The sequence below is a fragment of the Megalopta genalis genome, chromosome 1 (assembly GCF_051020955.1).
Source record: "Megalopta genalis isolate 19385.01 chromosome 1, iyMegGena1_principal, whole genome shotgun sequence".
Classification (NCBI taxonomy): domain Eukaryota; kingdom Metazoa; phylum Arthropoda; class Insecta; order Hymenoptera; family Halictidae; genus Megalopta; species Megalopta genalis.
The window spans coordinates 25,653,453-25,680,122 of record NC_135013.1 but is presented as its reverse complement, the minus strand read 5'-3'; the positions used below and the strand labels follow the sequence as shown (position 1 = coordinate 25,680,122).

Genomic DNA, 26,670 nt, shown 5'->3' with positions numbered 1-26,670 from the left:
ACATATCGTTATACCTGACGGTACCGTTGGTTACCCTTGCCCCACCACTTTTAACGCTCGGTAAGTCGTCGCAGGTATGACCCCGGCAGGTATAAAAGGGCCGCCGATGCCCGGAAAACTTAATTGAATTGTCAGTTCGCTGTTGGTACGTTTCGGGCAAGTTCCAAGTGTCATTTTAGAGCAGTGTGATTTTAAAACCGTGTGCAGGATTACGAGCAGTTCGATATATTCGATAAATTCTTTTGTAGCGTTTGTAACAATACCAAGAGCTGAAGCGCGAGAAGCGAACGACGGAGCGAGAGGATCTGCCATTGAAAAGGAATTGGTTGAGCGAGTACGGGAATTCGGCGAACGGGAACATCGAGGAAGTGCCAAATTCTAGAAGACAGCACCGCAAGAATGTCGACGACACCTTCCAAAACAACACCCGATTCGCAGGCGAAGCATCCGGAGACACCGGACTTGCAGGTCATAATCCACGAGTTCGAAAAGGACTTTCACTCGCCGTCGAAGCACGGCGAAGCGCGGGCCGCTAATAAGTCGAAGCCGAAGAACTTCGTGAGGAAGATCGTGGCCGCGATCGAGATGAAATACCAGATGTACAACTATCAGAACGAACCGCTAGATGAAATTGATGGCGTGGAAGCTAGCGGGACGGAATGTACGAAGTTGAAACGAAAGGCGAAATCTTTCGGCAGCTGCTCCGAAATCTCTAGGAACGTGATCAACAGCTCCACGAAGAAGGATAACGAGTTGCGTAGACAATCAGGCACCTTCTCCGCGCCCTCGTGCTCCAGCGCGGAGGATTCTAAGAATAACAGACGTTCCGCATTCATTGCCTCGCTTTTTAGAGTCTCAGACGACAAAAAACGTGATTGTGGAAACGCCTGCAGCTCAGAGGTCGCTTCATCGCTCTCGCCTTCCAAGTCCAACTCTGAGGATTCAAAGACCACCAGGCTCTCCGGGCTCACCGAATCGCTTGCCAAACTCTCAATCGACGAAAGACGTGATCGCGAAAACGCGACGAAGCAGATTGAAGAGGAATCCATGTTCTTGGCTATGTCGAGGAAGAAGTTCGAGGAAATGAAAAGGAGCTCCAGCTGCTCTGGGATCTATGTCACGATCTCTTCCTTAAAATCCAGACCGGAGGACTCTAAAACCAGCAGTCCTTCCGGACACTCCGGATTGCTTTCCAAACTCTCAGTCGACGAAAAACGTGGTCCCGGAAACATGCCTATGCAGAAGCGAGAGGGATTCGCGACCTTGACGCTCTCGAAGAAGGCCGGCTGCTCAGGCATCTCTACGTTGCCCTCGTCTTCTAAAACTGACAGCTCTACTGAAGTCTGTGGATCGCCTTTGGAGATCTTCAACGACGAAAGACGTGGTCGCGGAGACGGGTCAAGCCAGGTAGGTGAGGGATCAACAGCCATAACGCCCTGGAAGAGGAAGAGAGCCGCCAGCTGCGCGAGGATCTCATCTTCGGAGTCCAGTTCAGAGGACTCGGAGGCTAACGGACACTTGAGGACGTCTTTCAAGTGCACGAACGATGACAGATGCGGTTGCGGAATGGCATCGCAGAGGGGAGAAGAATCCACAACCACGATTCCCTTGAAGAGGAAGAGAACCGCCAGCAGCTTGCGGATCTTTTCTCCCTCGTCCAGGAAGTTCTGCGCAGAGGACTCGAAGGCTCGAAGGCGCTCCGAACTCTTCGGTTTGCATTCCATGATCTCGTGCCACAAAAGATATCGTCGCGGAAACGTGGCGCAACAAATGCGAGTAGGTTCCATGACCTTGACTCCCCCGACGAAGAAGACGGAGGAGATGACGAGAACCGTCAGCTACTCAGAAATATCATTCTTGCCCTTGCATACTAAGTTCAGCACAGAGGACTCGAAGGCTCACAGGCGGTCCCAACTCGTCGCCTTCATGTCCTCGTGCGATGGATTATTTAGTTGCGGAAACGCAGCGCAGCAGATGAGAGTGGAATCCGCGACCTTGCCTATCTCGAAGAAGAAAACCGAGGAGATAAAGACAAATCCCTGCTGCTCGGGGTTCTCCTGGTCATCATTGCCTTCTATGTCCAGCGCGAAGGACTCGAAGGCCCATAAACGTTCGGGACTCTTCGGATCATTATCAGAGTTCTTAAACAAAAATAGACGCAGTCGCGGACAGGCGTCGAGAAAGGTGGGCGAGGACTCCACAATCTTGACTCTCCCGAAGAAACTCGAGGAGATCAAGATTAACGCAAACTGCTCGGAGATCTCCCCGACGTCATCGCCTTCTAACTCCGGCGTGAATGACTCAAGGACCCAAGGTATCAGGCGCCCTAGACTCTTTGGCTTGACCTGCAAGATTTCGAACAGCGGAAACGCGCCGAGATCCGCAACCTCGACTCCACCGAAGAAGATCGAGGACACGAAGAGAAACACCAGCGCGGAAGACTGCGTGCCGAAGCAGCTGGGAGAGGAATCCATATCTTCGACTCCTTCCTCGACGCCTTACTCGACTCCGTCGAAATTGAAGAACGAGGAGAACAAGGCGAGTTGGTCAGCAATCTTCTCCTCGCCCTTCAATCGTTACAAGCGCAGAAGCAAAGATAGTGGTAACGACAGTAGCAACGACAGTAGCAACGACAGCAGCAAGTCGGTTAACGACGCGAGCCTGGTGCACAACGGCAGCCAGAATTTGAAAGACTCCAGCTCGGGCAACTCTGGCACCTTCAAGCCCGATAAGAAAGTGCCTAGAAGAAGGTGGAACAGCCCCATCTGCCCTCTAAAATGGCCGAGTTTGGACAACGCTGAGACGATGGTGAGACCAGATATGGAGATCAGTTGGCCGGATCCCGAGAAGACAGTCGTGGTGAAAGGTCATGCTCCTCTTAAAACCAGCACGATGATCGAGGAACACTTTCGGGCGGTGAGGGAAGAAGTCCTTCGCGATCCTCCGCGAGTCAGGGTTGTCGATAGAATGCCGGAGATCGTCGGCGCGTTCCTGAAGAAGCCGATCGAAGTCGAGAACACTTCGGTCGAATGGATACCGATCACCGGCAGGAAGCTGCCGCGCAAGCAGTCGCTGAAGAAGCTGCTAACCTCCTGGGTCAGCAAGCGACCCTTCTATAAGAACCACTCGCTGTACTCGTCCCAGACCAACTTGGTCAAGGGGACCGACTTGGTCAACGGGACCGACTTGATAAAGGAGACCGACTTGATAAAGGAGACCGAATTGATAAAGGAGACCGACTTGATAAAGGAGACCGACTTGATAAAGGAGACCGACTTGATAAAGGAGACCGACTTGATAAAGGAGACCGACTTGATAAAGGAGACCAACTTGACCATTGAGACCACCCAGAAGCTGCAGGACTCCGGCTACGAAGAAAAGTCCGCCTCCTCGTCATCGTTGTCCTCGGTCATATCCGCCAAAGGGACTCTGAAGCAACCGAAAGACGACTTCATCGAGATGGACAGGAAGGCCATGTTGAGCACCTTCCGCGCCAACAATCCCCTCGCCAGTGTGTTGAACCAGACTTCCAACGATAATTGCCAAGAAGATGCCACTCCTAGGTAAATATGCCCTGCGTTTCTCTAGTAGCCCTCGGTTTTCGAGGGTCCCACCCTCTGTCTCCGAGGATTCAGGGATGTTTCGAAAGAATCGACTCGATCCGGCGAGCAATTTCCGAGCAAAGAAAAAAAAGCCCAAAGCACAGGCGGCATGTCGAAGCGAACAAAAATTCGATGCTTTACTTACAAACTTCTCTTGGATCTGTAACATCGGAAAATTGATTTTTCAATCAAGACCAATATTCTCACGGTACACGAAACATTCTAGATCCGAGATAAGATAGAATCAGCTTGGTCCGATAAAGCAGTCCCAATTCCGGCCCCGTTCGCGGTATACAACTAACGCCGTTTGAAATTGTTACAGCAAACAGAAGAAGTTAATGCTGGTGGAGGTGCCACTGCAGGAGCTGAAGTTGGACCTCGGTCCGATCTATCCGCCGATGGACAATTTTGTTGACAATTCGCTGGATTGGAAGTCGACGACGCCGAAGATGAGCTCAAATAGCCCCGTTCCGTCGCTACCGCCGCTTCCAGACAGTCCCGTTTCATCGACGTCCACGATCAGTCCCGTTCCGCCGACGCCCACGATCAGTCCCGTTCCATCGACGTCCACGATCAGTCCCTTCCCATCGACGCCCACGAACAGTCCCGTTCCGCCGCCGATCGCAGATAGTCCGTACCTGTTGCTGACGCTTCCAGATAGTCCCGTTCTGCTGTCGCCCTCGGACAGTCCCATTCTGCTGTCGCCCTCGGACAGTCCCATTCTGCTGTCGCCCTCGGACAGTCCCATACTGCTGTCGCTCTCAGGCAGTCCTATACTGCTGTCACCTCCGGATAGTCTTTTACCCCCCTCGCCGCCCCTATACAGTCGCTTTGCGTCGACGTCCGGACGCGCCAGCATGAATTCGAGATTCAGCAGTCTATGGTCCATGAGAGATATCCTGCAGAATTCCGACGAGGAGATAAGCTTGTTGGAGGAGGAGGCGTTCATGTTTTGAACCGCGAGTCCTCGCGCAACACAGATCGATTTTATAACTGACTTGGCAAAACGATTTAGCAATGTTCCCGGGACGTTTGAACGCCGTCAGTCGCGCGCGTTACATTTTATATTCGATTTTATATGGCTGAATCGAGAGTCCTCCGGTTCCAATTGACGCGATCGACGCGCACGCGATCCTGAAAGTTTTTAAGCGACAACAACGTCCCGGGGCGAACGACAAAACATTGCTGTTCGACGAAACGGATTTTTAATGGTTTTTATTTAGCTAACGGACGCGATTTCCGGTTTAACGTCTTGTTTTTAGGACGTATCGTATTTTTTATATTTCATTAAGTTAGACTAAATCGTAGGATAGATTTTTGCTTTTTATCTTGACGAACTTGCTCCGCGGTCATCGTTGCTCTGCCAAGGAGACGCGGTTTTCCCATGGATAGAGCCTTCAGATGAGAGTAATGAGGACGAGACGACGCGGATCGCGGCGTTTTCACCTCGGAAACATTCTCCCGAAAGACCTGTATATAGCGGCACCGTTCGGTCCTCGGAACCGTAACAGCCAGAGAAAAGGGTAGTACGTGTTCCTAGTCGTTTTCCATGGCAAAACGATTGTCGGAGCAGACGCGCTACCGGTGAATAATACGCGGAAACAGGTGAATATATTTGTACATTCATCTGTAAGGACATGTTTACAGAGAACTTGAACGTTTTTATTAGTCAGGGTTTTATTGTAGTTTTATTTTATTATATAATTATAATTTAATATTTAGTCATGTTTCGTTATAATCAAGGTTTTATTATAGTTTTATTTTATTATATAATTACAATTTAATATTTAGTCAGTGTTTTTATCATAGTCAGTGTTTCTATTATAATCAATGTTCTATTATAGTTAGAGTTTTATCATAGTCAGGATACTATACATATGTATTATAAATAAATATATATGTATACGTCGCGGATGTGGGCGAGATACCACAGACAAGACAAATTTGTACAAATTTATTTTTCTGACGTTTCCATGTACACTGCATTTATGTATATATGCTGTGCTATGTATACAGGGTGTTCCACAATTACTTTAACAGCCGAAAATGAGGGGTAGCTGAGGTCATTTGAAGTAACATTTTCCTTTGCGAAAATGCAATCCGCGGCTTCGTTTGCGAGTTATTAACGAAAAACACTGGCCAATGAGAGGTGACGGTGCGAGAGAGAGAGAGTCCGCGAGAGAGAGAGAGTCCGCGAGAGAGAGAGAGTCCGCGAGAGAGAGAGAGTCCGCGAGAGAGAGAGAGTCCGCGAGAGAGACCGCTGCACGAGGCTTTGACAGATGGTCGGGACGGACTCGAGCCGCGTTCGAAGTATTGAACAAATCACGAAGCGAGAACTTTCGGGATTTTTTTTTACTACGTAACAGTGATATTTTTAAGAAAAACGCTGTTCACCTTTACTTTAGAACGTCTGAAGAATATTTATTAATTTTTCGGACCCGAAATAATAAGTAATTTAACCGTGACGGCCGTTTTAATTTTCTAGTGTGCATGACACCTTGTGTGTAACATGTGAAATTTTTAAGCAAGGTGTACAGTGAAGATTAACAAAGTACGTAAATGATATTTTAATTTAAATAATTCCGTGTCCGAACACAGTTCGACGAATGATTCGCAAAGCTAATTTAATAAATAATAATCGTGTTAAAGGACGTAAGGGATATGTTTGTTAGAGAAATATGAAGAATGTTATCAATAAGAAACTCACCCATTTAGTTGTAAAATCCAATTCATGTACCCGACGGCGACGAATAGAAGGATGTCTCCGGGCAGGCAATTTCAACGTTTACTTTCACTGCACTATCACTAAACACTGATCACTTATCAATAATATTTATAGACGAACTTTCCTGGGTTAATATGTATAGCTCTGAAAAGAGCCGATTTTTTTATGCGACGCGTTCGAAGTTCTCACTGTTAACGACACGTATGTACCGCGTTGTCGAGATGAACTGCAGCAGATTGGCACGATGGCCGACAATGTTTCGTTTTCCTACGAGCGAATTTCAACTGTTTCCCATCGAACGCGACCATTGTCAGCCATCGTGCTAGTCTTCCGCAGTTCATCTCGACAACGCGGTACGTACGTGTCGTTAAAAGTGAGAACTTCGAACGCGTCGCATTAAAAAATCGGCTCTTTTCAGAGCTATACATATTCGTACTTTTCCTTTTCTGAGCCATCTTTTATACAGATTTGGTGGCCGAAGCGCGCACCAATCAACGATTAGCATTTTTCACTATGATAAAGCATCTCGGTAATGAGTATCATCGGGTGGGGGGGGGGGGGGGGGGGGGTTGAGCCGGCGGATCACGGATGGCCAAGTGCGCTCAATCAACAACAATCTCAACACAATCTGAAAGGTTGCGATTCATCGCAAAGAATTGAAAGTATAAAATATGTTGAATAAAATGTGTTGCTTTGATAAAATCAATTTCGAAAATTTTAACTATTCGTGTGTTTTGATTATCAGTTTGTATAACGTTATTATAGAAAACAAATACAGTAATTTCTCCGCAATTTGACGAACTTCGGTATTCTGGGGTTCGCGCATTTTCTCTCTAAGCCGATGCTAAGGTTCTACGGAGTCAGTGAACACGAGTGCCGCGGCTTCTTCGACTCGAATTCCCGGAATACAACTCATAATACAATGAGGCAACTTTTTTTAATTTTAACATTTTAACACTGATCTTTTATTTTATAGTTTGGACAGGTATTTCTAATGAAAATAAAAGCGAACACGATATAATTTCGATTACGTACATTTACTTATTTAATACTTCATGTGAAATTCATTTGATCTCATCGTTATTGTGATTACATAAATAAAATTATAAATTACATATAAATAAAAATAAATCTACTATTCTATTCTATAAATATCTATATCTATCTACTATTCTATTCTATTCTATAAATCTACATTGACATAGTGTATAATGGTAATAGTATTTTGAATGAAATTGTTGTCTTGCGTATTATCCTTGAAATTGTCGTAGCCAAAAGTGATGATTTTCCTCTATCTTTTAACAATTAAACTAAAAAAAGAAAAATTAATTTGTAAATAATTCATATTTTCAAATTGGTTGAAAAAAAAATTTTTACCGTTATATGAATAGGTATGTACTTACTTGTATTGTTGCTCATTCTTCACTTTTGTTTAAATTAACTGTAGAATTATCCGGTACATTATGATTCCCGTACATTCTTACTAAGCATATGCCGTGACGTTTTTTAAAGTTTATCAACCAGTCACGAATGGGTAAAAATTTCGAATACGAGGGCAAATTTTCTATCATTTCCCTCGCCTTTTCCAAAATCAGATTGTTGGTTAGGCGCTCGTCACGTGATCTTCTTTCTAAGATCCACGACAGTAATGCCGTATCTATTTGATCGTACTTTAGCGTTGTTGTACTTGGTCGTATAAGTTTAAGTTCCCTCGTTGGTGCCATAATTCTCACAATTTATAGCAATACTGTTTCGACAATAGTTAGAACTGCGGAACTTCAAGACTACTCGCAACGACAGTTGATATCCAAATTGCTAGTTTTACTTTTTGAGCCATCTTTTATACAGATTTGGTGGCCGAAGCGAGCACCAATCAACGATTAGCATTTTTCACTATGATAAAGCATCTCGGTAATCAGTATCATCGGGGGGGGGGGGGTTGCGCTGACGGATCACGGATGACCAAGTGCGCTCTTTACCCGATCTTATACCTGCTTTTATTAGCCTATTGTCCCACGTTTTCGTGAAATCTTTATGAATAGAGCCATCGAGACAAACTAACATTTACTTCGATAATGGTTTTATTGCTTCATGAACATTACCGTTAGTACGCCGTAATAACGATTCGGACAATAGCGACGTGTCGATTCTTGTTTTCACTGGAAAACGACGCCTCGGATCCAGCCCTTGTTCTTCTTCGTCACATCTGCAACCATTTGTTGTGCTATCGACGCTGAATTTCGAGAATCTCGTATCTAAACGGTGTCGTTCTTCCTTGCCGTTCGATTATTCTTACTCCAAGATCTCTTAAAATTGCAAGGTTGATCGAAAAATAGGGTAAACTGTTTCTTCACACTCTACGTCGAACGCGTAGGCACGTCGAATATCCGTCGGATAGAGGCATCTGTCCTCCGAATAGCATAACTTCACTGATACTTTCTTTCGAACGACGTACAGTAATGTCTCCTTAACTGACGCATAGATGGTCCACAGAAACGGACAATTCAGAAAGAGGAGATACGATTATTCGAGCGTTGTGGCTCGTTTTTATTTATCGTCGACAATTCGTAACTATAAAATATTATAATAATATTGTATTATATTATAATATTGTTATATATCGTTATCTGTAATATAGTTATATTTATTAATACAAAAATATAGAAATATTATTTAAAGGCATATGGAATAATTTCACCTTAATTCGCACTGAGATCGCGCACAAGAATTGTCTTGATTGCGATCGAAAACTCAGAAATAACTGTAAAAATAAACCGCAAGGCTGGAATAATCATATCTCCTTTTAAAAAATTGTCCATTTTTGAGGACAATCTGAGCAGTACATACCTTCTTTGACGTTGCCTTTAGTACTTCACATATTTATAGTTAAGAATCGATTTTTCTAATGCTTTTTCGTAAATAAAATAACTTACTTGCTACGCATAATGAATAAATATGGTCTAAAAAATGTCGTGTTTGGTCTCATTTTAATTGGAAGAATCTGACCAATATATTAAAAAAGATTTTATGTATACAAAATTAGAAATAAGATAGTTAGGTCGTCGCTTTTGTTCTAGAATTAGAATGTTATTCAGAATAATATACAGCGGCATATTGACCACTGCCTATCATAAAATATCAGGTAGTTTCGTTCGACCCGAATTTCATTTTCTTTCTCTCTCTCTCTCTCTCTCTCTCTCTCTCTCTCCCTCTCTATCGCTTTCTCACTCACGAGGTGTTAGTAATTACACTGTTCCACAAAAGCAACACTTTCTTCTGATTTCCTATAGCCATTATGAAATTCTTGTAGAGCTTCACTCCTCAATCAAGAACCCGGGAACCGAATTGCTCCATCACCCCAAGTTTACGAAAAAAACGAGATTTTGTAAAAACTCAAAGTCTTCGAGAAAAATGAGCTTTTGCATGAACAGTACAAACGTTAGAAAGTTCTAATCTATCTAAAAAGATAGAGGGAAGTTTTCCGAATATAGTGGCGTACAATTTATTAATTGTTTGTGGTCCTAAATAACTATAAATTAATATCAAAGTTTAAAAAAGTATCGACGTGTGTAGTTTCTTCGCAATATTTTTGTATTGTTACGAAAAGTTCTTCGTTCAGCGTGAAAACTCTATGCAGGATTGGATTCTGTAGACATTTCTGAAGAAGAAACGGCCCGATGGAAATGTCAGAACGAACTACATTTCGTGTAAATCGAGAAAATGTTCAGCGGCAACATGTAAACGACGTTTTACCGCCATGTTCTTCACTGCTTGCTTCTCTCTATACGACAGGGTCGAAGTTATGCAATGGCACCCACGAGTTTTCGAGAGCAATCAAGACAATTCTTGTGCGCGATCTCAGTGCGAATTAAATATAACTATATTACAGATAATGATATATAACAATATTATAATATAATACAATATTATTATAATATTTTATAGTTACGAATTGTCGACGATAAATAAAAACGAGCCACAACGCTCGAACGGATATTCGACGTGCCTACGCGTTCGACGTAGAGTGTGAAGAAACAGTTTACCCTATTTTTCGATCAACCTTGCAATTTTAAGAGATCTTGGAGTAAGAATAATCGAACGGCAAGGAAGAACGACACCGTTTAGATACGAGATTCTCGAAATTCAGCGTCGATAGCACAACAAATGGGTTGCAGATGTGACGAAGAAGAACAAGGGCTGGATCCGAGGCGTCGTTTTCCTGTGAAAACAAGAATCGACGCGTCGCTATTGTCCGAATCGTTATTACGGCGTACTAACGGTAATGTTCATGAAGCAATAAAACCATTATCGAAGTAAATGTTAGTTTGTCTCGATGGCTCTATTCATAAAGATTTCACGAAAACGTGGGACAATAGGCTAATAAAAGCAGGTATAAGATCGGGTAAAGAGCGCACTTGGTCATCCGTGATCCGTCAGCGCAACCCCCCCCCCCCCCGATGATACTCATTACCGAGATGCTTTATCATAGTGAAAAATGCTAATCGTTGATTGGTGCTCGCTTCGGCCACCAAATCTGTATAAAAGATGGCTCAAAAAGTAAAACTAGCAATTTGGATATCAACTGTCGTTGCGAGTAGTCTTGAAGTTCCGCAGTTCTAACTATTGTCGAAACAGTATTGCTATAAATTATGAGAATTATGGCACCAACGAGGGAACTTAAACTTATACGACCAAGTACAACAACGCTAAAGTACGATCAAATAGATACGGCATTACTGTCGTGGATCTTAGAAAGAAGATCACGTGACGAGCGCCTAATCAACAATCTGATTTTGGAAAAGGCGAGGGAAATGATAGAAAATTTGCCCTCGTATTCGAAATTTTTACCCAGTCGTGACTGGTTGATAAACTTTAAAAAACGTCACGGCATATGCTTAGTAAGAATGTACGGGAATCATAATGTACCGGATGATTCTACAGTTAATTTAAACAAAAGTGAAGAATGAGCAACAATACAAGTAAGTACATACCTATTCATATAACGGTAAAAAATTTTTTTTCAACCAATTTGAAAATATAAATTATTTACAAATTAATTTTTCTTTTTTTAGTTTAATTGTTAAAAGATAGAGGAAAATCATCACTTTTGGCTACGACAATTTCAAGGATAATACGCAAGACAACAATTTCATTCAAAATACTATTACCATTATACACTATGTCAATGTAGATTTATAGAATAGAATAGAATAGTAGATAGATATAGATATTTATAGAATAGAATAGTAGATTTATTTTTATTTATATGTAATTTATAATTTTATTTATGTAATCACAATAACGATGAGATCAAATGAATTTCACATGAAGTATTAAATAAGTAAATGTACGTAATCGAAATTATATCGTGTTCGCTTTTATTTTCATTAGAAATACCTGTCCAAACTATAAAATAAAAGATCAGTGTTAAAATGTTAAAATTAAAAAAGGTTGCCTCATTGTATAATATTATGAGTTGTATTCCGGGAATTCGAGTCGAAGAAGCCGCGGCACTCGTGTTCACTGACTCCGTAGAACCTTAGCATCGGCTTAGAGAGAAAATGCGCGAACCCCAGAATACCGAAGTTCGTCAAATTGCGGAGAAATTACTGTATTTGTTTTCTATAATAACGTTATACAAACTGATAATCAAAACACACGAATAGTTAAAATTTTCGAAATTGATTTTATCAAAGCAACACATTTTATTCAACATATTTTATATTTTCAATTCTTTGCGATGAATCGCAACCTTTCAGATTTTGTTGAGATTGTTGTTGATTGAGCGCACTTGGCCATCCGTGATCCGCCGGCTCAACCCCCCCCCCCCCCACCCGATGATACTCATTACCGAGATGCTTTATCATAGTGAAAAATGCTAATCGTTGATTGGTGCGCGCTTCGGCCACCAAATCTGTATAAAAGATGGCTCAGAAAAGGAAAAGTACGAATATGTATAGCTCTGAAAAGAGCCGATTTTTTAATGCGACGCGTTCGAAGTTCTCACTTTTAACGACACGTACGTACCGCGTTGTCGAGATGAACTGCGGAAGACTAGCACGATGGCTGACAATGGTCGCGTTCGATGGGAAACAGTTGAAATTCGCTCGTAGGAAAACGAAACAAACACACACGAATAGTTAAAATTTTCGAAATTGATTTTATCAAAGCAACACATTTTATTCAACATATTTTATATTTTCAATTCTTTGCGATGAATCGCAACCTTTCAGATTGTATTATCCTTAGATCATATTTGGTCTAAGATATTGTCACTGGGGTGGAAACCTATGTATAGTATACAGTGTACAAGGATGTGGCGAAATTAATTGCACAAGTGAAGATATGATTCTACATGTTATTTAAAATAAAATGCGTAGAATATTTGTATGCAACATGTATAAGCATTTTTCTAACAGAATTTTAGTTATAAAATAAAAAGCAAATGTGAATTTATTATAAATCGTGATCGTAACCATAAGTACTGGACAGTGAATTGTATTCTAATATACGTGGTCCAACGAATGGTCCTATTAGAGAGAGAGAGAGAGAGAGAGAGAGAGAGAGAGAGAAAATTAATCTCGAGTCGGACGAAACTACCTGATATTTTATGATAGGCAGCGTCAATATGCCGCTATACACGGTGTCCCAAAATTATTTTAACATCCGAAAATGAGGGGTAGCTGAGGTCCGAAAAATGAGTAAATATTCTTCAGACGTTCTAAAGTAAAGGTGAACAGCGTTTTTCTCAAAAATATCACTGTTACGTAGTAAAAAAAAATCCCGAAAGTTCTCGCTTCGTGATTTGTTCAATACTTCGAACGCGGCTCGAGTCCGTCCCGACCATCTGTCAAAGCCTCGTGCAGCGGTCTCTCTCGCGGACTCTCTCTCTCGCACCGTCACCTCTCATTGGCCAGTGTTTTTCGTTAATAACTCGTAAACAAAGCTGCAGATTACATTTTCGCAAAGGAAAAAGTTACTTCAAATGACCTCAGCTACCCCTCATTTTCGGCTGTTAAAATAATTGTGGGACACCCTGTATATTTTCGAATAATAAACACTGTATAACATTACAAAAATTCCGTGTTCACGATCGATGCGCTCGACGTTCCCCGTGTTGTCCAAACTGGACCATTTTAGAGGGCAGATGGGCGCGTTCTACCTTCTTCTAGGCACTTTCTCATCGGACTTGATTTGCCAGATTTGCCCGAGCTGGATTCTTTCGAATTCTGATTGCCGTTGTGCATCAGGCTCGCGTCGTTACCACTGTCTTTGCTTCTGTTCTTGTTACGTTTAAAGGGTGAAGAGAAGATTCCTGACCAGCTGGCGTTGCTCTCCCCGTTTATCATTTTCGACGGAGTCGAGGAAGTAGTTGGAGATCCCTTTTCCAGCTGCTTCGGCTCGCAGTCCTTCGCGCTGGCGTTTCTCTTCATCTCCTCGATCTTCTTCGGGGGAGTCGAGGTTGTAGATCCCTCTCCTATCTTTTTCGGCGCGTTTCAGCTGTTTGGAATCTTGAACATCAAGCCGAATAGTCTGTTGCGCCTGATTGCTTGAGTCCTTTAGTCCTTCACGCTGGAGTTAGAAGGCGAGGACGTCGGGGAGATCTCCGAGCAGTTGGCGTTTATCTTGATCTCCTCGAGTTTCTTCGGGAGAGTCAAGGTCGTGGAGTCCTCGCCCACCTTTTTCGACGCCTGTCCGCGACTGCGTCTATTTTTGTTCAAGAACTTTGATGATGATCCGAAGAGTCCCGAACGTTTATTAGCCTTCGAGTCCTTCGCGCTGGACATAGAAGGCAATGATGACGAGGAGAACCGCGAGCAGCAGGAATTGGTCTTTATCTTTTTCGGCGCGTTTCGGCTGTTTGGGATCTTGAAAGTCAAGCCAAAAAGTCTAGAGACCCTGATTCCTTGAGTCCTTGAGTCCTTCATGCTCGACCTGTTCGTAGCGGCACGGTTCGGGCCTCGGAACCGTAACAGCCAGAAAAAAGGGGAGTACGTGTTCCTAGTCGTTTTCCATGGCAAAACGATTGTCGGAGCAGACGCGCTACCGGTGAATAATACGCGGAAACAGGTGAATATATTTGTACATTCATCTGTAAGGACATGTTTACAGAGAACTTGAACGTTTTTATTATAGTCAGGGTTTTATTGCGGTTTTATTTTATTATATAATTATAATTTAATATTTAGTCAGTGTTTTTATTATAATCAGTGTTCTATTATAGTTAGAGTTTTATTATAGTCAGGGTTTTATCATAGTCCAGGGTACTATACATACGTATTATAAATAGAGTAGTAATATAGTATACGTCTCGGAAGTAAGCGAGAGACCACAGACGAGACAAATTTGTACAAATTTATCTTTCTGACGTTTTCATGTACACTACATTTATATATATATATGCTGTGCTATGTATATTTTTTCGAATAATAAACATTGTATGCCATTGCAAAAATTCCGTGTTCACAATTGATGCACTCGACGTTCCCCGCATTTCCTGCCGATTCGCGGTATCTCGCGAGTTAAATTGCTCGCCGGCATGTATCTGGAGCAAGTTGAAAAACAGGTGGCGAAGCGCGCGGTTAATCTTGACTAGGATTTTCGAAATTTTCGCCGAGCATCGATCAGAAAACCGTTATTTCAGCCCCATTGGGGGGGGGGGGCAAAATATCAAAAAATGGCACGCGCGTTTTCCATTCCGGCGAATGGAATCCGGAATACGGGAAGCGATATCGGTCGGGAAAGAATGATTTTTTCCCAATTAATTTGGCCGACGGAGGTTGTTCCGCTGCAACAGATTGCCGTGGTCGCGAAGATGGCGGTCGGGATTACCATAAAGCGAAGGCAGGGAATATCGCAAATCCTCGGAGCTGCGGCGAGGTTCGTGAGAAAGCTGCGATGGCGTCGAGGTCGATTGAATCGTTGGCTGTTCGATCGGCTGCCCTGTCGCTTCCATTGCAAATTTCCCGGTTCTGTGAAAACGATGAGAGAAATAATGAGAGAGAGGGGGGGAGAGAAAAATCCAACAGCGAGGACGGGCGTCCTCAACTCGTTCCAAAGCGGCCGGGCGATCGTCGACTCGTATCACTCGCGAGACGCGCGGATTCCTCGAACGATATCAATGTCCCGAAGAATTCGATTAATCTCTGAGCAACGTCTCGCTTCCGACGTTAACCAGATATCCCGGTGTAATCCTATCACGTGCACCCCTTGCCTCGGGGTCGCGATAATTTTCACGTCTTCGAGAAGCGACGAGGAAAATTCCTCTAAATTGCGGTCGCCTCGCGTTCGTCCGAGTCATACAAAAGCAGCCGAAAAACATCAGAAAGTAGAAGGCTAACGTGATCAAGAATTTTACAACGATATCTACAGCAATTTTTACAGCAATTTTTACAGCGCGTATCCATGAAGGTAGGAATTCCCGGTTTCGCGGAAACGCGCGTCGATGTTCGGAGAATGCGGCGAAATTTCTTGCAGAGATATATAGCAATTTTACTCGTCGTTATAGTAATTCCATCGCACCGATTCGGATCCATCTCCTGTAAAGCTCGGCGTCGCGTAAAATGAATTGTTTACGACGCTGTTGATTTCTCGAATCAGCGATCAATAGACAAATCCGGACAACGTCTGATCGAGCTGCAGAGTGTTGCTCTATTTCTGATCGATACCGTTTCGTCCTAGCCGCGGATAACTTTGTAAGCGGAAATCTAGCGAGGCCCGGCTTCGGGGAAATCATCGAGGAGCTCGCACCGCAACGGGTTGCAACGCGGTGCAACGCGGTGCAAGGTCGCAGCCGCGTCGAGCGTTCCGCCGATCGCGATATTTGCATTCGGCGGGCACGGAATTTGCATGATCCCTCTATGCGATAGAATAGGGAGTCGATATTGATAAACGCGGGACGCGGCAAGAATTTATGCCCGCCTTGGAAACAATTTCGCGAACGCGACTGTTACGCGGTTCGACGTTATGGTCGCGATTTTTATTTAGATTCTTATTAAAACGCAACTTTACTAGCGACGTAGGCGGCACGCGCGGAATAGAGATCAGCCGAATGAACGGCACTCGGGTGCACGGGGCCGGGAAACGAAAGGAAAACATCGGGCGAACATCGGGTAAACAATTCTTACGGGAATATTAATGACGAGCTAATGGGATCGTTACCGGGGAACGGCAAATTGATTTGCTAAATTGAAAGTTCGTCGAAACGGAAGTACCGTTATTATTTATGAGTCGTGTAACATACCGTTATACCTGACGGTACCGTTGGTTACCCTTGCCCCACCACTTTTAACGCTCGGTAAGTCGTCGCAGGTATGACTTCGGAAGGTATAAAAAGGCCGCTGATGACCGGAAAAATTCATTGAATTGTCAGTTCGCTGTTTGTACGTTTCGGGCAAGTTTCAAGTGTTGTTTCAGAGCAGTGTGATTTTAAAACCGTGTGCTGGATTACGAGCAGTTCGATATATTCGATAAATTCTTTTGTAGCGTTTGTAACAATACCAAGAGCTGAAGCGCGAGAAGCGAACGACGAAGCGAGAGGATCTGCCATTGAAAAGGAATTGGTTGAGCGAGGACGGGAATTCGACGAACGAGAACACCGAGGAAGTGCCAAATTCTAGAAGACAGCACCGCAAGAATGTCGACGACACCTTGCAAAACAACACCCGATTCGCAGGCGACGCATTCGGGGACGTCGGACTTGCAGATCATAATCCGCGAGTTCGAAAAGGACTTTCACTCGCCGTCGGCGCACAGCGAAGCGCGGGCCGCTGATAAGTCGAAGCCGAAGAACTTCGTGAGGAAGATCGTGGCATCGATCGAGGTGAATTACCAGATGTGCAACTATCATCACGGAGCGCTAGATGAAATTGATGGCGAGGAAGCTAGCGGGACGGAATGTCCGAAGTTGAAACGAAAGGCGAAATCTTTCGGCAGCTGCTCCGAAATCTCTAGGAACGTGAACAACAGCCCCACGAAGAAGGATAACGAGTCCCGTAGACGATCAGGCACCTTCTCCGCGCCCTCGTGCTCCAGCGCGGAGGACTCTAAGAATAACAGACGTTCCGCATTCATTGCCTCGCTTTTTAGACTCTCAGACGACAAAAAACGTGATTGTGGAAACACATCAAAACAGATAGGAGAGGGTTCCACCACCTTGACTCCCGCGGAGAAGACCGAGGTGATACAGAGGAAGGCCTGCAGCTCAGGGGTCGCCTCATCGCTCTCGCCTTCCAGCACCAACTATGAGGACTCGAAGGCTTACAGACGGTCCCGACTCATCGATTTCATGTCCTCGTGCGATGGATTATGTAGTAGCGAAAACGCGGCGCTGCAGATGGAAGTGGAATCCGCGACCTTCACTGTCTCGAAGGAGAAAACCGAGAAGGAAGAGATTACAGCGAACAGCGTTACAGCGCCGGATCCCAAGAAGACAGTCGCGGTGGAAGGTCATGCTCCTCTTAAAACCAGCACGATGATCGAGGAGCACATTCGGGCGGTGTGGGAAGAAGTCCTTCGCGATCCTCCGCGAGTTAGGGTTGACGATAGAACGCCGGAGATCGTCGGCGCGTTCCTGAAGAAGCCGATCGAAGTCGAGAACACTTCGGTCGAATGGATACCGATTACCAGCAGGAAGCTGCCGCGCAAGCAGTCGCTGAAGAAGATGCTGACCTCCTGGATCAGCAAGCAACCCTTCTATAAGAACAACTCGGTCAACAACTTGCTCAAGGAGACCGACTTGTTCAAGGAAGTCGACTTGATCAAGCAGAAGAACTTGATCAAGGCGAAGAACTTGATCAAGGAGAACAACTTCATCAAGAACGACTTGATCAAGGAGAAGAACTCGATCAAGGAGACCAACTTAAACAAAGAAACCACCGTGATCATTGAGACCACCCGGGAGCTGCAGGACTCCGGCTACGAAGAAAAGTCCGCCTCCTCGACATCGTTGTCCTCGGTCATGTCCGCCAAAGGGGCTTTGGAGCAACCGAAGGACGACTTCATCGAGATGGACAGGAAGGCCACGTTGAGTACTTTCCGCGCCGAGAATCACCTCACCAGTGTATTGAACGAGACTTCCAACGATGATTGCCAAGAAGATGCCACTCCTGAAAGTTTTTAAGCGACAACAATGTCCCGGGACGAACGACAAAACATTGCTGTTCGACGAAACGGATTTTTAATGGTTTTTATTTAGCTAACGGACGCGATTTCCGGTTTAACGTCTTGTTTTTAGGACGTATCGTATTTTTTATATTGCATTAAGTTAGACTAAATCGTAGGATAGATTTTTGCTTTTTATCGAACTTGCTCCGCGGTCACCGTTGCTCTGCCAAGGAGACGCGGTTTTCCCGTGGATAGAGCCTTCAGATGAGACTAATGAGGACGAGACGACGCGTGCCGCGGCGTTTTCACCTGGGAAACATTCTCCCGAAAGACCTGTTCGTAGCGGCACCGTTCGGTCCTCGGAACCGTAACAGCCAGAGAAAAGGGGAGTACGTGTTCCTAGTCGTTTTCCATGGCAAAACGATTGTCGGAGCAGACGCGCTACCAGTGAATAATACGCGGAAACAGGTGAATATATTTGTACATTCATCTGTAAGGACATGTTTACAGAGAACTTGAACGTTTTTATTAGGGTTTTATTGTAGTTTTATTTTATTATATAATTATAATTTAATATTTAGTCATGTTTCGTTATAATCAAGGTTTTATTATAGTTTTATTTTATTATATAATTATAATTTGATATTTAGACAGTATTTTTATTATAGTCTGTGTGTTTATCATAGATAGTGTTTTTATTATAACCAGTGTTTCTATTATAATCGGTGTTTCTATTATAATCAGTATTTTTATTATAATCAGTATTTTTATTATAATCCGTGTTCTATTATAGTTAGTTTTATTATAGTCAGGGTTTTATCACAGTCCAGGGTACTATACATATGTATTATAAATAGATATATATGTATACGTCGCGGACGTAAGCGAGAGACCACAGACGAGGCAAATTTGTAAAAATTTATTTTTCTAACGTTTTCATGTACACTACATTTATGTATATATGCTGTGCTATGTATATATTTTTGAATAATAATCATTGTGTGCCATTGCAAAAATTCCGTGTTCACAATCGATGCGCTCGACGTTCCCCGCATTTCCTTCCGATTCGCGGTATCTCGCGAGTTATATTGCGCGCCGGCATGTAACTGGAGCAAGTTAAAAAACAGGAGGCGAAGCGCGCGGTTAATCTTGACTAGGATTTTCGAAATTTTCGCCGAGCACCGATCAGAAAGCCGTTATTTCAGCCCCATTGGGGGGGGGGGGCAAAATATCAAAAAATGGCCCGCGCGATTTCCATTCCGGCGAATGGAATCCGGAATACGGGAAGCGATATCGGTCGGGGAAGAATGATTTTTTCCCAATTAATTTGGCCGACGGAGGTTGTTCCGCTGCAACAGATTGCCGTGGTCGCGAAGATGGCGGTCGGGATTACCATAAAGCGAAGGCAGGGAATATCGCAAATCCTCGGAGCTGCGGCGAGGTTCGTGAGAAAGCTGCGATGGCGTCGAGGTCGATTGAATCGTTGGCTGTTCGATCGGCTGCCCTGCCGCTTCCACTGCAAATTTCCCGGTTCTGTGAAAACGATGAGAGAAATAGAGAGAGAGAGAGAGAGAGAGAGAGAGGGGGGGGGGAGATCCGGGTTCGCGTGGTCGGCAACGAGAAACCTGCGGTCAACGATCGTCCTTATCCCCGTTAGGCTCGCGGCTCGCTAACGGCGAAGAAGATCCCCATGACGCGTGATCGAAAGTAAACGCGCTCGGGGGTCCGCGGGGACGTCACACGGAAATCTTTGCGCTGGTTCTCGCACGTACGCTATCATGGTCGGTGACGCAGGAGCCCGCGCGACCATGGTCGTGACGTGGGTGCGGAGCGTAGGTCGTAACTGCGGCCATTAGCGCCTTGGGCGTCAAAAGTTATTCCTTGTCAAATGTGAAGAAGTTGTACACTTTTTCTATTTCATTGAATTTCATTAAATTTTATTAAACATTATATTTTTCATATATAGGATACCATAATCTTAATTTAAGCTACTGCTTCTTACGGAGAAATGTTGCCTCCTAATGTAAATAAAAAAAGCGAAGGAAAAAATTAATGTTACGTCAGTACATTGCGAGGTGAAGAAGCATATTTTTTGGCGTCGAAATGTTCAACATTGAATTGTCGTATCTGCTACAATTTATGATCAGTTTTATTAATATGTTCATTTTCGAGGATAATGAACATTTAACAAGCAATAAAAATTGACATCAATATGAGAAAATTAGTTTCTCGTCAAAAAATCTTCGATCCGGCCCACTGCGCGTCGCGTCGCGTCGGATGCACGTCCAGCGCACCGGAATCCGCAGCTGCACCTATCCAGATACATGGGTCGCTCTCCCGGCTCGCACTCGTGGGTGTCGTGTCAAGGCCGAGGCATCGCGGACCGCCGAGGCCATCCCCGCCGCATATATCCTTTTTAAGGAAGCCGTCTAAGCGCCGCGCCGTTACACGCGTACGCGCCGTTACAACCCCATCGTCTCGAGATCGAGCCAACTCAAAGATGCATTGCTCGTTAAAATCCTCTGTCTCCTCTCCCCTCCTATCCACGTCGCTGCACTGCACTGCTCTGCCCTCGCATTCCTTATTTACCTTCTAGCGAACCCGTACGTGCCTGCACGGAAAGGATCAGCGTGACCAACCTTTTACACATCCGTCACTTCGGACACGGTTAATTAAAACTTCGCGCGATAGATCCAGTTAAATGATGGACGGCAGACTGCGGATAAAAATCCGCAAAATAAAACGAAGAATCCACCGCGTCAATTGCGAGACGCAGAAGATGATCGTGTGCGATCATGCTTCTCTCGTAAGTAATTTGAATAACTTGTAATTAACGTAGCAGCAGTTTTAGTTTCTTTTCATTTTCTCACTATTCTATGCTTCGCTTTAATACTTTTCTTCATAAGTGTACGAAATTCGCAGCAATTATGTTACTTTCGTGAAATGAGGGGTTCCTGAGGTCATTTGAAGCAACTTTTTCCTTTACAAAAATTTTCTACGTGGCATCGTTAACGAGTTATCAACGGAAATCAGCGACCAATGAGAGGCGAGCTCGGCTGGCGCGTGGCGGTCGAGCCAATGAGCAGAACCGCGCTTCGACCGCTCGTTGGCTTGACCGACTTCGCGCCAGAGGCGATCTCGTCTCTCATTGGTCACTGTTTATCGTTAATAACTCGTAAACGAAGTCTCGTAGAAAATTTTTGTAAAGGAAAAAGTTGCTTCAAATGACCTCAGGAACCCCTCATTTCCCGGAAGTAAAATAATTTTGGGACACCCTGTATTTGACGCCGAATGCATAGGATAAAGGTGGCTAATATGAGACCCATACTTTGTTTGAAAACATAACGTTTGAAAACTGAAATATGTATTTTTTAGAATTCACTCAAAAATATAAAACAAAAAATCCCGCCTCGTAATCGAGGGAAAAAACATGCAAATGAGAAATGCAAACGAGAAATATCGACTATTTGTTTACAACTGTTTCCAGTTGTTTCAACAATCGATAAATCGTCTACCATCTGATAAACACGGACAAAAAAAGTAACTTTTGTTCGAAGATCTTTTTCCATCTAGCACAGTTTGCGAATTACAGCAATAAAGTAAAAAATAGCCGAACATTTTGGGGTTAATTTCCACCCCTCGAAACAAATTCGTGCAAGAAGGGAAAATTGCGTAATACGTATGTACGTATACCCTAGATCTCCTCAAAGTCTCAGAATTTTTTTTATTTCTAAATTGGGTATCATCCCTTGGAAGTATTCTCGACGCGTTGCGTCGAATCAAGATCGTTGCCCCGGACTGCAGAACGACCAGGCCAAGAAGAATCGTAAAGAAAGCTTTTCTGAGTAGTTTTCAGTGGTGGACGAAGGATTTTTCGGGAGGTCAACGTGCTCCAGACAGTTCAACGGCAACGACTCCCCCAGGAGGGGGTGCCGGAAACTCCCGGGCATACGCCGCTGACACCGCATTACATAGTTTTCGCGTTACGACTGTGGCCCTGCTGCCACGTGTACGCAGATTTACGAGCTCGCGGGACACTCGCATATTCGTGTTCCAATATTACGCCGCTGCGAGAGGGATGCTGCGACGCTCGCACGGGAACGCGCGAAACCGCGGAGGTCGTTCCAGCCCGATGCGAATTTTTATTGCGTGCCGGCAATGGAAATCCTGGCCGCCGACCCAGAGAAACCGGCGCGGAGTTGTGCTAATTAATTCTTCGAAGAAAAATAAAGAGCCGGGGCGAGCCCGGGAAAGAAAAGTTGGTTGCCGGGGAAAACGCTGTCTTCTTTACGACGCGCTTTCCTCGCGGAAGTTCCAACGTTTCCCGAAGTAGATTCGAGAAATATCCAGTTTGTCTTTTCGAACGAATTAATCCTCCCTGCGTGGGAGGCTAACTTTTTAATTCAACCCCGGCGACGCAACGCGCGCGCGCGCGCGCGCGACCGCCGCGGGATCCCGGACGGCGGCGACTGAATTTAAATCAATTTCAATGAGCCCGAGTACCACTAGCTCCCGTGTTTAATGCTCCGCGTCGCGGAAACTTTATTCTTAAACGCTCGATCTAATCTTCGTCGCAATGCTACCCGCCGAGCTAATAATTCACAGGACTTTATCTTGCTACAGCACTCCGCGACCTTCGCAGTTACTTTCCAAGAGAGTCCCCCGGTTTTTCCATCTATATTGCAACGTACTCTCCGCCGCGCTGGCCGACTCGATAAAATTCCCATTAGACTTCTCTCGTATATGTGTCCCTTTTAACTCGGCAACCTGTAGATCACCGAAACTGTTCGCTCGATTCCAGACGCGCCGTTGCCTATCAAATCGTCCGCGAACATTCCCGCTTTCTATCGCAGCTACGACCATCGATGTAATTCAACGGTGAACCACCGTTCATTTTTACGAGCGACACTTTCGTAAGAAACGATCGGGTTACTTAACCCTTTGTACTCGAATGGTGACTCTGAGGCGCCTCTAATCGTTGTTGTATCACGATCCGAAATAAATTATAGATCGTTGTAGTTATTTTTATCTGGAGAAACTTTTAAAAGTGTAACTGTTGTACGAGTTACAAGACTCAATTTCATATCCACAAAATGCAACAAGTCGTATAAAATGTAAATACTGTGGATCAGAGAGACTGTTCTGGATTTAGAGCTAAAATGGCTTCGTGCGCGAAGGGTTAATTCGAGCTTAATAATAATAATGGTAATAAAAATGAAATAAGAAAGATGATGAAAATGGTAAAGAGTTTAAATAAATTGAGTCTTGTCAGTCTTATGAAGCAACGCGCGTTAGTCGATTTTCGAGCACGATAGGTTCAGTGTTCAATTCGTACCTTTGTCGAGACTAATGGATTTTATTAGACGTATTTAAATAAGTAGACTGCAGATTTTATGCACTTATGACAAAATTGCAATTTAAAATAGAGGAAGAATTAAAATGAATTTAAAAATGTCAATGTCATCATTTTGATCTATTAAAGTGATGAAATTGCTATTTATTTTGCATAAAAATCCGCAGTCTAATAATAAGCAACAGTATTTAAGGGTGTCAATACGTTCATTTTGTTTATATGCAAGGCCTTGGTGTTACGTATCGTCAAATTATTTTAAATATTGTAACAAACGACTCATGGTAATTTTGCCTTCTCAATCTAATCCGAAGGTCATCACGTAGCAAGTCGTTGAATTCGTCTCGTCGTCGCCTACAATACTATGAAGTTAAAATAACCTAGTTTCACTTAAAAATATAACGATGACCTTGTCTTTTTATCGAAAATCAATTTGTTTTTCAATTTAAACAATTCCAATTTCTTCTTGTTGGTTAAACGCTAATTAACTGTAATAGAAAAGGAAGGAGCTGAAAAATTGTACGGATTAATTTATGACTTGCTCATTATATTCTATAATTGACTTTTTAACTCATTAATCGTTTTCATTTAGACATGTCTGAAATCACCTAACGTTTTCATAGTATTTCCGTAATTCCTTTCATGTATTAGCCCTCGGACTGCGGTTACGGGATCAGTTTCGCCCGGTGTATATAGATCGTCTATTAATTAGTCAATTTTCGACAATCAAATCGAATGAATCAAAACAACAGAAACGCTGATGAGTCTACATGAAGTCATGACAGAATGTAATACATTGTCAATTGTACGTATAATTCTGAAAATGCTCAGCCGTCCATTGGTTAATGAGTTGCCACCCGTATAAATAAAATAAATAGATAAAAATAAATAAGGCAATATTAACAATAGTAATAATAAAATGTTGCAACCTCCACGTTTCCTTCGAACAAGTTTGCCACGCGTAATCGTAGAGGCGAGAGCCTGATCGCGGATCGAGCATAAATTTATAATAATAGATAAAAATGAACAAAGCAATATTAACAATAATAATAATAAAATGTTGCAACCTCCACGTTTCCTTCGAACAAGTTTGCCACGCGTAATCGTAGAGGCGAGAGCCTGATCGCGGATCGAGCATAAGTTTATAATAATAGATAAAAATAAACAAAGCAATATTAACAATAGTAATAATAAAATGTTGCAACCTCCACGTTTCCTTTGAACAAGTTTTCCACGTGTAATCGTAGAGGCGAGAGCCTGATCACGGATCGAGCATAAATTTATAATAATAGATAAAAATGAACAAAGCAATATTAACAATAGTAATAGTAAAATATTGCAAACTCCACGTTTCCTTCGAACAAGTTTGCCACGCGTAATCGTAGAGGCGAGAACCTGATCGCGGATCGAGCATAAATTTATAATAATAGATAAAAATGAACAAAGCAATATTAACAATAGTAATAGTAAAATATTGCAAACTCCACGATTCCTTTGAACAAGTTTGCCACGCGTAATCGTAGAGGCGAGAGCCTGATCACGGATCGAGCATAAATTTAATCTCGCGAAACGAGAGACGCGGAAACAATGCAACGAATCGCGGGAACTTCGAGCGATTGCCGCGCTGCGTTTAAACCGCACCGGCATTGTCCCAGGTGAAAGGTCGCGAAGTTGCCTTCAGCGTAACGAAGGATCTTTCAGAGCACCGAATAATTCTCCGAGGGGGCCCGTGCATCGCTCGTGCCGCAGTTCGGAACTGAACGAACTCCGTTGCATCCGTCGAGTTCCACGTGTTCTCCACGGTTCTCACGGCGGAGGCAGAGAAACAAGAGGCAAACTGCGTGTTCCTTAAACATAATGGATTAAAAGCAAGCTACGATTCGCGCGATAACTATTCAAATGTGCAGCCAAGTGGTGCGCGTACGCGTCGCACGCGATCTCCCGGCGTGTAATTAAAATGAATCCGTTTCTCGCGATCGATCGGACGAATATGCAGCAGGCTCGCGTGCCTCCGCCGTCTGCCGGCGGGGATCAAAGGGTCGGGGATAGAGAGAGAGAGAGAGAGAGAGAGAGAGAGAGAGAGAGAAAAAGGCGGCGCGATTTAATATAATCGAGAGCGAGCCGGCCGATAGAGGCAAAAGAGCCAGCGGAAGCTAAAATTCGCGTGCCGTGCTCGTGGCCGCGTATCTCCGTGAAAAGGAAAGCTCCAGGAACAAGGGATGCCGCAATTTTCCAGGCTGATGGCCCAGAAAATTGCTGCACGACGTCACGGTTCACGTTTGTCCGGTGTCAATGATTTTGTCACGGCTCTCGCCCGCTGAAAAACACCAACGCCGACGTTCCGTGCAATTGGTCGGACGTTTCGTCTCGAAATTCCGGCGATGCCCGCCGGAAGAAGAGCTTCGCCTTGCTTCGTGACGAAGAGCGTGCCGCCTGTGAAGCCACTTCAAGTAGCACGTTTAATGGCCGACGCGAGTGCTGCAACGTTTCTTTGCGTGCGAGAACAAAGGGAATTTCGCCGGCCGACTCTTCCCTTTCGGGAAGTAATTAGCAGACTCTCCGCGTCCGAGAAGGAATTTCCACTCGGAACAGATTGCTTCTGAAGCCGCGACGCCGGCCAAGAAGGCTCGGGTCGATCAAATTTCTGGCCGCGCATAATCGCGATTATTTTTCTTCGCCGAGACCTACAAAGCATCGCAGCGTTTCGCCGTAGTTCGCCGGAAAATTAATTTCGCGATTATCCCGTCCACTCGGATGATCCGACCGTGACGGGGAAAGCTCCCGAAGCGGGCCAGCTTTGCTTCGGGTACACTGCCCGCTAAAAATTTTACACTTCCGGATGGAATCCTTGTATCCTGCCTTTCGCGAGTCATGAAGATCCTTCGCGG

At 44.1% G+C, this 26,670-nt stretch overlaps 2 protein-coding genes across 2 annotated transcripts in view; both read left to right on the top strand.

The window, feature by feature from the left end:
- Nucleotides 1-6,419, top strand: part of LOC117221140 (uncharacterized) — a 112,333-nt gene extending 105,914 nt beyond the window's left edge. The window contains exons 2-3 of the mRNA XM_076524323.1: nt 249-3,563; nt 3,925-6,419. Coding sequence (XP_076380438.1) covers nt 400-3,563; nt 3,925-4,558 — 3,798 coding nt within the window. The 5' untranslated portion in view covers nt 249-399 and the 3' untranslated portion in view covers nt 4,559-6,419. The remainder of the gene's footprint in view (nt 1-248; nt 3,564-3,924) is intronic.
- A 10,258-nt stretch (nt 6,420-16,677) lies between these two features.
- LOC117221148 (uncharacterized) lies at nt 16,678-19,448 on the top strand. Its single transcript, XM_033471864.2, has one exon. The coding sequence runs from the start codon at nt 16,964-16,966 to the stop codon at nt 18,446-18,448; it is 1,485 nt and encodes a 494-aa protein (XP_033327755.2). The 5' UTR covers nt 16,678-16,963; the 3' UTR covers nt 18,449-19,448.
- Nucleotides 19,449-26,670: the final 7,222 nt, after the last annotated feature.

Excerpts from the sequence above, each read along its gene's own strand:
- LOC117221148 (XM_033471864.2), top strand. The coding sequence starts at position 16,964 with ATGTCGACGACACCTTGCAAAACAACACCCGATTCGCAGGCGACGCAT.